Below are 11,105 nucleotides of genomic sequence, written 5' to 3'. Positions count from 1 at the left end.
GCTTCCAGCTTAAATAGATCCGTTGCTGTGAACTGAATGTGTGTTGAATATATGTTGTGTGAATGCAGAAATACAACTGCAGTTGTCTGCCTTAAACCGTTTCGAAGGTCGTCTCCATTTCTGTGAAGCTGTGGCATACTGTAGTTTCTCTGGTCGCTGGGTTAATTGTCCCAAACCCCACCTCAGTAAGAGCATCGCTCACGGACAGTGTAATTAACCCTTTGAAACCAGAGCAAATTGGCTTAGTTTCTTTCAAAACATTGGAAGAAGGAAATTAGCACTGAAAGAAGAAATGATCCAAAAAATGTGCAAGAAATTAGCCACAGTTTATATTATTACCCTGAAGACTTCAGACCTGGTTGAATTGGCAGCACCTTTGGTTACTGTCAGTGACAAAAAGTGTGAGTTTTTTTTTTTTATGTATAACTTTTTAAAAATAGATGTTATTTATTTAAATATCTAATTATGATCATTTTAATTATAGATTTTCCAGGCTTTTTTCCCTTTTACAGTTACTAACCTGAAAAAAAATGTTTAAAAAATTATTGCAAAAGAATGTAATAATTTTGTAACATAATTTTAGATATGTAATGATAATAATAATAATAATAATAATATTAAATAAAAATACCTTTCATTTTATTTTTAAATATTAGGTAATGTGAAATCACTTTTAATATGTAATTATGATAGATTTCCCTAGCTTTTAAACAAATTCCTGTACAGTAACAAGGAAATGACCTGGGAAAAAAATGGAAAAATATATATATTTTATATGTAATTTTGGTCATTATAGCTATAGTTTTCACTAGCTTTTTTCCCTACATATTTTTCTTAGCTTTTTAAGAATACTTTCCTAAATCTACTAATTACTTGCAAATTGTAGAACATTTCTCACCAAGTTGCTCTTTGCCTTTTCTCCCATGTTTTTGAAAGAAATCTCACCGTTTTGCTTAAGGTTCAAAGGTTTAAATACTTATGAAATACATCTGAAAGTTTGGGTTTCTAAGGGTTAAAATATTGCAGGTTTCTGCGTTGCACTGCAGGACATCTTTGTCTCAGTTCTCAGAGAAATGCTTCAGCATCGTGATACTGCGAGCTCCTTGTTAGTCGTACAAATGTTGGTTGCATAACCACCTCAGACAATGATGGATGTCGTTTCTCACCTTGGCGAGAAAAAAACACTTGAGGCATTCCACTCTATTGTCTCCGTGCTTTATGGTTTGGCCTTTATCTGTGTTTCTGCCTTTGTGTTAAAAGTCTACATGACTTGACTTTGAATCGACTTTATTGAGACAAAAATGCAATCGTGGTCCTTTTGACCATTCTGAAGGTGATTCGTGTACCTGAAAATACAAAATCAGTCTCTTTGTGTCTAGAGTATCACTAAAGTTCTAGTATATATATGTAATCAATGATTTTCATGGTGGAAAGAACAGAAAGCACTGAAACCAACGGGGGAGAAAAAAGAAATCAGTAGCAACTGCAAAGTGGCACAGATACACCACCGCACACATATGTGTCAGCATAGGCCACATTCATCTTTTGAGACAACATACAACATACAACTCAATCTGACTTAGGTTAAACGAGAACTGGTGCAACAGACTGCAGATGCTTCATTGCATAAATCTGATTGTAAAAGTTAAGATAAACACCCAATAGGAGTCCTTAATTTTTAATTAAATGTCTAAGAGCTCTGAGAAATCTCACAAACATCTCCTGTAACATATTCCACATTCATTTGTGAGTAGATTAGTAACAGAGGTGTGTGTGTGTGTGTGTATCTTTATTTGAGGGACGTGGTTGTACAGGAGATTTAAAAAAAAAAATAAATAAAAAATAAAAAAATAAAAAAATTCTAGTCTAATTATGATGAGCTGATAATTATTTCAAATACTTTATAGTCATTCCAGGAATGTGGCTTTTGTGGAAATAATTGCTAAATAAGGACGTAGGTGATAATTAAATGCTTGTAAAGGCATTTACTTGCTGTGCTAATAATTACTTCATAATTAGGGAACACACAAAAAGACACTTACCGCACTGTGACAGCAAGCGCTACTCTGATGCCCAAATATTAATCCATGTCTTGTTAGTGTACTTTAATGCAATATCCTCATAAGGCTGGCTGTCCTTTCACTGAAGGTTATCGGCATCATCTCCGTCATCCGCTTTTTCTCTTGAGACCGCAACACGTGTTACAGCATGCTGAATAGGGCTGAGTATTGACTGAAATAATAATTTAAAACAGAACAATCTTTGATATTGTCAAAGTTGTGCCACAACAAAGAGGAAAAGGTTTTTTTTTTTTACAATAAAATCACATTTCTCAGTCGGCAGCTTTAATTAATTGAGCCTGACATCATCTTTTATTCATTTTCTTCCAGATTCATTGTTGTTATGTGAGCTCTGAAAATTGCTTTGTTTCTTTGCTTTTTCAGCCCGCTATCTCTTTGTACTCCACTTTATACCCGTAAATGTCAGAGCAGAAGGAAAGCATTATTCTTAATTTGTCCCTTTTCCAGAAATAGGTAATGAATTGTGCCCACAGAGGTGAAGTAAATGCCCTTTATTTCTCAGTGCAGTTTCATTTAAGTAAACAGAGATGTTATTTTAGTTCACCAGTTCAAAAGAGCAGACCTTGAAACAAGACAGATACACGTACTAAAAAAAACCTCGAAATAACTCAGCTTTTGTATTGTTATATAGTGTATGCTCTGACTTATGCAATCGACTGAAGGACATGTTCAGCATTGCTGTGAACACACCGTGCACTGCATGTAAGCATCAGTGTTTGCATAACTTCACTGTGTTGGTTTAGTCTCACTGCTCTCACAGTGTAGTTTCAAGCAGCAGGCAGCCATTTTTTTGGGGAAAAAAGTTCTAAAAACAAATTATACGCCGCCTGCTCAGCATCCAAACGTTTTAATTAATAATCAGCTGCAACACGTTCTCAGAGGAGGTCACATATTGCCACTTTGTTGGTGGACTTCATGTTACGCTCAAGGTATCCTTCTGCATTTGCTGTCGATGTTCCGGGATGTCGCAACCAACGTGGGCATGTCAACAAAAGCACATAATGGAATTACGCCACAAAAGCATGTGGTTATGTTTAGGCAGCAAAAGCACATGGTGCCCAACACTGGGGCATCGACAAACTCATGGTTTAGGTAAAAAAGCCACATGGTTAGGTGTAGAACAAAATAACCCAAAAAAACAAAACATTCAGACGGGACGCAAACACCGGACTGTGCAGACTTGCCAGGTTCTGTTGCTGCTCCCCTTTAGTTCAACCATGGCCAAAAGCCATTTCTCTACTTTTACGGGCTTTTATTACACAAACATGCAGTCACACATGTTGTCAATCACGCCGTGAGAACCAAAAATCACAAGATAAGATGATCAATGCAAAACATCTCTCAGGACATTTCATAGCTAATGTCACCACTTCATTAGCAATGAATAATAAACTCAATTTAGAAAGAAAAAGAAATCCGTACCGTAATCCGTAAACTGGCCATGTGAAGCCATGTATCATGCAGGACAAGAAAGGTGGCTTTTGGGGTGGAGATCTTTTTTTTAGAAGCCTAAAATACTTTTTGTTGCTGCCACCATCTGCAGCATTACATTTCTTAGCCTCTATGTCAGTACTTCTGTCTGCTTCTCCAAACTGTGGATGAGCAGCCTGAAGTCTACTGTGTGTAATACACTGACTATAGATGAGTACCTTATAAAATCCAAACTATCCCTTTAATCATGTTTAAATAACTTTAAAGTGCTTAAATAACTTGATGTGATGCTACTTTAATGGTACTCCACTATATTTCAGAGTTAAATATTTGAGTTTTCACTCAGCTTCATTTATCTAAAACCTAAAGTTAAACATTTCAGCTCCCCCAGTCAGTAGATCTTTATGTAAAAATATATATCAAATAAAAATGTGTCGTGTGAAATTGTTCATAGTGATACAGAAAAAGTTCACCAACAGTGCCTTTTAGCCTCTTTTATCTTATAGTTTTGGTTTGTTTCCAGGGACAATAGGCAGATTTTTTTTTGTCAAACAAGCCAAAAAAAATTGGATTTTTATTTTAATTAGCATTAATTATTACAGAGATACAAACGTTTTTAGAATAATAAAAATCTTGATAAAGACTTCACTGCACCTGTGCCCTAACCTTGATGTGACATCATTTTTTTAAATTTCATATATCCATTTGGTCCACTGATTTTTAAAATCTGCTCATTTATACGTCGTGTCAGACTTTGCTCCTCCTCCCACCTTATCAGCGAGCGGATAGGACAGAAACTACAGGGGTGTGTGTGTGTGTGTGTGTGTGTGTGTGTGTGTGTGTGTGTGTGTGTGTGTCGGGTATAATAGCAGAGAGAGAGACCGAGCGGGAAGACCACAGTGGCTTTCTAAGTGATGATCTGGCTGCACTCACACAGCGAGCCGGTACGCTCTGATCTCTCTGCCTCTCATGTTCCCGCTCACTGTTTATCAGTCGCACACATGCTCCTTCCTGCACGCACCTTTCCGCTTCAACTCCTTCCTCTTCATCTTTCTCACATCTTTTTTAGGGAGCGTTTATTTAAACTTCTCAGTGAGTGGAGAGATTAGAGCAAAGCGCTGGGATTGTTTCTGGCTGAGAGTAACAGCAGCAGACGTTTGAAGATAATTGGTAATCCTGAAGGGTGAAAAAGGAAAAAAACATTTTTTTCTTCATTCCACTTCAGTTTTACTGCGGTTGTCCTCCAGTATAACTGAGGAGCACACATGTTGAGTTTTTAACTAAACAAATGGACCACTAACAACGGAAAAAGAAGAAACCCAAGAAGACTGGGGATTTAAAAGGAGGCATAATGAACACCACAGAGCACCATGGATTGATCCAAGGCTACCACAACAGGAGCCAAACTGCAGGCATTTTGCCGCTCAACAAAGACTTATCAGCCGAGGAGAAGGACTCCTCGGCGGGATGCTACGAACAGCTGCTGATTTCCACAGAGGTTTTCCTCACTCTGGGCATCCTCAGCCTGCTGGAGAACATCCTGGTTGTTGCTGCGATAGTCAAAAACAAAAATCTCCACTCGCCCATGTACTTTTTCATCTGTAGCCTTGCTGTTGCTGACATGCTCGTCAGTGCCTCCAACGCCTCAGAGACTATCGTCATAGCGCTCATCAACGGAGGCAACCTGACCATCCCCGTCACTCTGATCAAAAGCATGGACAATGTGTTTGACTCTATGATCTGTAGCTCTCTGTTAGCATCCATCTGGAGCTTGCTCGCCATCGCTGTCGACCGCTACATCACCATCTTCTACGCCCTGCGATACCACAACATCGTCACCCTGCGGAGAGCGATGCTGGTCATCAGCAGCATCTGGACGTGCTGCACGGTGTCCGGCATCCTCTTCATCATCTACTCGGAGAGCACCACCGTGCTCATCTGCCTCATCACCATGTTCTTCACCATGCTCGTGCTCATGGCGTCGCTGTACGTGCACATGTTCCTGCTGGCGCGCTTGCACATGAAGCGAATTGCGGCGCTGCCGGGCAATGCGCCCATCCACCAGCGGGCCAACATGAAGGGCGCCATCACCCTCACCATCCTCCTTGGGGTGTTCGTGGTTTGCTGGGCGCCCTTCTTTCTCCACCTCATCCTCATGATCACCTGCCCCAGAAACCCCTACTGCACCTGCTTCATGTCCCACTTCAACATGTACCTCATCCTCATCATGTGCAACTCCGTCATTGACCCCATCATCTATGCCTTTCGCAGCCAGGAGATGAGGAAAACGTTCAAAGAGATTTTCTGCTGCTCACACCCTCTCCTGTGTGTGTGAGCTGCCTGTCGAGTGTCAGCAGAGCGCTGCCTCCGCTGGCTTCAATCAGCAATTTGAATGAAACTTGACTGATGAGGACTTTGAGATTTTGAGCTGTAATCACTGATGTGGCTCTGTTGTGCCCTGTGCTCAGGCAGTCGGCTGTAAATGATTGATAAGTAGGGCGCCCGCCTTTGGTTTCGTGAGTCAGGTTGCTGAAGAGGTAGGTTTACAAACCCCTTGTAAAATAGAGTATCACTCAGTAGACAAACGCTTTTTTTGTTTTGCAGTGAGCGCCGTTCTAAAGTGCAATTTGAAGTAAATGCTACCAGCATGTACAGTATATTACAAATACACATGCTTAAACTGTGGTTCATTTACAAATCTCTCTCTCAGTCTGAAATCTTCCTCTCACTGTGAAAGCAAATCAAAAACACTATGACGGCTGTTTAAAATCTTTATGGATTATGGCACTTAAATATCACAGCTGTTGCAATGTGCAACCTAAATGCTACAGTGTATGGACTGTGCATGTCTAGCAAATAGATTAACATATATATGACACACTACCTCCATGTTTTAGACTCTAATCCACCCCATAACAGAAGCTATGGGAGATAGGTACATATATACTCCTGTTTTGCATTGCAGTGAATGTAAAGAAGTATATGTAATATTTACTTATCGCGACATAGAATGGTGGAGAGAAATACATTTTAACTCACTGGTTTCCCTCATGCATCGTGCCAATTATAAAGGAGGAAATGAAGGCAAATACAGGTATCATCGTGTTCAATTCAAGTGAGCTTTTACCTTTTTTAATAGAGATGGCATTTTTCTCAGTTAGAGGCAAAACTATCCGCCAAGAAATCTATCACAACTTTGCAGAAAAGAGGTGTGATTTTCCAAGCTGCTCTAAAAGCATAAAAGCACCCAGATAAAACCAGATGCTTCTGGAAATCACAAAACAAGAGCACAAAGAAAAAAAAAAAAAATACCACATTTCCTCTCTGTGCTTATCTGCAGTTTCCGGTGTCTAACCTGCTCAGTGTAGTAACCACAAGCTGTTTTTCTGACGATATTTATTGACTGGGATCTGAGTGGTGAAGTTGTAAAATCACTCCCTGGGTTATATATCTACAGTAATGAGGGTAAATATTTTATAAAGCCTTGGTATAGAATATACCGAAAAACAGATTACAGGAAAAGATGTTTTAAAAATGGCTTTAAAATGAGTAAAAAATGTCTCAGGCACAAAATAAAGCACTTAATCAGGATTTATGGTGTAGTTTTAGTTTATTTGTAGTTCATTTGCCCCTGCAGAAAAATGGGTAAACAATTCAGGGTGACCCAGAACCTTCCCTGTTGTGCAGGAATACTCGACTTGCTTTGCCCAGGGGCCACTTTTGCAAAATGACAGGCAACAAGGGGCCAGTAATACACAAAATAAATAATCTTTATTAGTCTTAGGATTGTCAAACAATACATTTGGTGGTTAATCGCAAAATTTCAATAGTTAATTGTGATTAATTGCAATTTTTAATCACGTTTTCAATACCATTATTTTGCATTACACAACAGTTATCAAGTACATGTTTTTAACAGATTGTCTTAATTAGGAATCAAATGATGACCAAAAAACTGAACAAGGTAAAGGGACTACTGTGAAATGACCACACCATTTTTCCATCACCAAAGTTATTTAGCTTAAATTTGGAGTGTTATATGGCCTCCTTCCTGAGAGCTAGCATGAAAATGCTGGTACCATTGCATTTGATATGATACCAGTGTCATTACGCTTGCTTTAAAATTTGCGATTAACGCATGAATGATGACAGCCCTAATTAATAAATGAATTGCTCATTTTCCATCTTTGCTGTCTGCACTCATCAGTGCAGCACCTGCACAAGTTTGGCGTACACAGGCCTTTCTAGGATTTTAGGACATTCGGGACCGAAGCCTCCTGTAGACTGTGAATTTTGTGCACTTATGAGTTTCGTGCAGCTACACTGTGAGACATGGATTTTAACAACATCAAGTTTGATGTATGCAGACTATACGATGACATCACCTACCGAATCGCATGCTACAACATACATCCATCGATGTCAACACAACATCATTGGCGTGCGTCATCTATCTACGCCGCTGCAGTGGTGAGAGAAAGTTGTAAACAAACAAATCGAGCCCTCGCTGTAGTGGCATTTATGTGTGTCAGAAAAAGTGAGAGGAGGAGGAGGAGAATGTGGACATGGTCGTGGCTGTGGAAAAAAAGGCTAAGTTGGCACAGCAGTTTTGCAGCGAGAGTTAAAAATAAGTATTAGTATTTATTAGCATTTAGCAGTGTCATGCTGATCAGTGCTGCATTTCTATTGGCTGGTTAGTCCTAACAGCAGTCGCACCCTTGGATGGTCATCCCAAATTTCTCACACTTTAGAGATTTTATCTCAGGCTGTCTTTGGACGACAACAGCCATCCTTGAACTGCTCTCATTGTACGACGTAGGACCACAGTTTTAGAGCCGCAACCAGAGATATCATCACGTTTCTGTCACAATGGTCATCATTTGTCTGAGACAGCCCAAAATCGCACAGTGTATACCAGTCATTAGGCTGAACCTCTGTAAGGGGTCCTGGGGTGTCCTCCCATGGCACCCAAGTTCTTTTTTGACAGTTTTTCATACACTCTTGCACCATTTGCATTTAAAGTACAAAAAAATCTCAGTTTGAATGAATTTATTTTCTTTGTTAATATAAAATAATGGTCGTGGGGCCACCCATCACCTTACTGAGGGCTAGATTTGGCCCCTGGGCCATAAGTTGAGAATCACTGCTCCCAGTTTTTGGCAACATTATGGCAGTTTTACACCCAACCTTATCAGGGATTGAGTTTTTGTACACCCTCACCTTTGATTTCCATTTTAAAGCCGGGCAGCAGGGGTGAACAGAAAGTCAATTTCATGTTTGTCAGGATTTTTTTGTGGCTAAAAATGGTCCTTTACAGACCTGATGACACCAGTGTCACTGCACTCGTGACATCTGTTGATTTCCAGTCAAAGCTCTTGTGAATTTGTGATTTGTGTAGGTATTTGTGTAAATTTGCACACGTGGGTTGTCCTCGCTCTCAGCATGTACGTGACCACACAGAGATATATTTTTCATCATGTCAGAGGGACAGCTTTTACTGAATGTATTTGTATGTATGTGTTGTGTGCTTATTGCCTTAAATATGTCGCACTGTGATGTAAAGAGCAGCCTTATCCTCTGTGACAGTATTTTAAAAACTGATGTTATCAGTCTTTACATGTCGGTAAGTGCTATTTTCAATATTGCCTTATTTATTCATGCTTAACACACAAGAAAAGTCACGTGAACAGGTGTCTCATTTTCTGTTAAAAACTTGGCCTGTAGTTTGATTCATGCGTGCTGATATGAAGCCGTTTTCTTGACCAATGCATCCTCTGTGAAACGCTGCAGCAAAGTAACTTCAATAAATCAGACTGCCACCTCAGCAACAGCTCTGTTTGTCCGCTTTCCTCTGGAGTGCAGACTTTAACCTTTACACAAAGCACACGTTGTGCACACATTGTTGACTTTTTACTTTAACAGAACAAAACCCACAATTCCTCAAATTCGCAAATCATAACAACCTCACACTCAAAAACAACTAAGCTTACATAATGATGCAAATTAATTTACACTTACAGTATATCACTGAAAAATGCATTCAGACCAGCACAAGTGTAGCAATAAGTTCTAACATAAACTTTAAATTTATATAAGAAGTGGCACAGTGTGTTCCCTGTGGCGACAAACTGACGTTTATGTGCTAGAAAAACACCCACAGGGTTTTCACACATGGTGAATAATTTAGATTGAGGCAAACAAACAGTTTATACCCCTGGAAAATAACTTTCGAAGCATGAATTCAATACTGCCTCTGGATCATCAGTGGGGCGTATGACACTGATTCATTCTGAATTTAATTACATAGAAAAGACCTTTAGGCTTCATAGATAGAAACACTGAAAATCTGCTGAACATCAGGGATGTTTTCTGATAAAGAAAAAGCCTCCTTCCATTTAATCCTTACAAGTTACACAAAAGGGATGGAAATGAAAGGAATCTGACAAAATTGAGGAAAGGGTTTCCTTAAGTGTAGCTACACCGGTCTGAAGAATAATGGCCATGTTTCATACTGTTTTCTGAAGATTTATCTGCTCTCCTTTTTGTTTCCTTTGACACTTCCAACACCGTCATACGCCATAAAAACTACAACAAAGATAAAAACACAAAGTTTGAAAAACAAACATTTTTCTCTCACTCTGTAACAGTCATTAAGCATTAAGCATAAATATGAAACAAATCGTACACTTTCTGTGTGCGCCTGTAGTGTCACATGTAGAATATTGTTATTCTGGAGTCGTGTGTTCGTCTGCAGTCATGTTGCTCTTACCCACAATGCTACTGACGTATGACCTCACCACACAGCATCACATGTCCGACAATGCCGTCAGCCGGGGTGTTGTAAATCTCTGCATTAAGTCTTTAACCAACAAGTACCTTTATCATACTTTTTACTATTTTTAAAAACTTATTTATCACATTTTAATGACCTTTTAGCAACTTTATAAACTTAAACCCTCATGAATTTATAACTGAAGCATAAGAACCTTATACAGTTCTAGTTAACACTTTTATTTCTATGAGTGTAATTCTCATATATAATCTCTGCTGTGATACTGAAACAAATCAAGCATCTATTATACGCACTCAGGAGTGAGTGATATGCATGTGAGAGCTGTATGGTGATTGTAGCCCTAAGCAGAATGAAATATTTAACAAATAGCTAGAAGCGGTGTTTCAGCATGCTGTTCTCAGTCATTTCAGATTGACATCCCCAGTTTGGTCCCAGTTGTATAACAAAATCGACTTTCATTCTCTTTCATTTTTCTTTTAAATGTGTTTTTACTGTAGCTCAATGGAACTAAAGGTCACCAGCAGTGCGGGTGGGCTTCATGCTGCCCCGGTAAGGTGCTGCACTTTGGGTTGTTTTGGTGGGACGAAGTAAGAAGGAATTCACTGTGAATATCAGCAGCCTCCTTCATGGTTTTTGAAGTGTAAAAGAATAAAGGCAGAACAAGCCCGCGCTTGGACACTTCCAGGTTTCCACTGGGAGTCACACTTGATTGATTTGGATAAAAGCACCGGCATACTGAGAAGGCATAGTGGGAATGGCAAAAAGTTGCAAGTAAAAGCTTTATTTTTCACCCGGAAACT

General features: G+C 39.3%; 1 protein-coding gene across 1 annotated transcript; it reads left to right on the top strand.

Moving 5' to 3' along the window:
* The first annotated feature begins 4,700 nt into the window (after positions 1-4,700).
* On the top strand, positions 4,701-9,336 carry mc4r (melanocortin 4 receptor). The gene has a single exon (XM_088072119.1). The coding sequence runs from the start codon at positions 4,864-4,866 to the stop codon at positions 5,845-5,847; it is 984 nt and encodes a 327-aa protein (XP_087928245.1). The 5' UTR covers positions 4,701-4,863; the 3' UTR covers positions 5,848-9,336.
* Positions 9,337-11,105: the final 1,769 nt, after the last annotated feature.

The sequence above is a fragment of the Plectropomus leopardus genome, chromosome 21, assembly GCF_026936395.1.
Source record: "Plectropomus leopardus strain MGB_pleo_1.0 chromosome 21, ASM2693639v1, whole genome shotgun sequence".
Classification (NCBI taxonomy): Eukaryota; Metazoa; Chordata; class Actinopteri; order Perciformes; family Serranidae; genus Plectropomus; species Plectropomus leopardus.
The sequence above is the reverse complement of the archived record's forward strand: the minus strand, read 5'-3'. Positions and strand labels throughout refer to the sequence as shown.

Coding starts and splice junctions, on each gene's coding strand:
- mc4r (XM_088072119.1), top strand. CDS start 4,864: ATGAACACCACAGAGCACCATGGATTGATCCAAGGCTACCACAACAGG.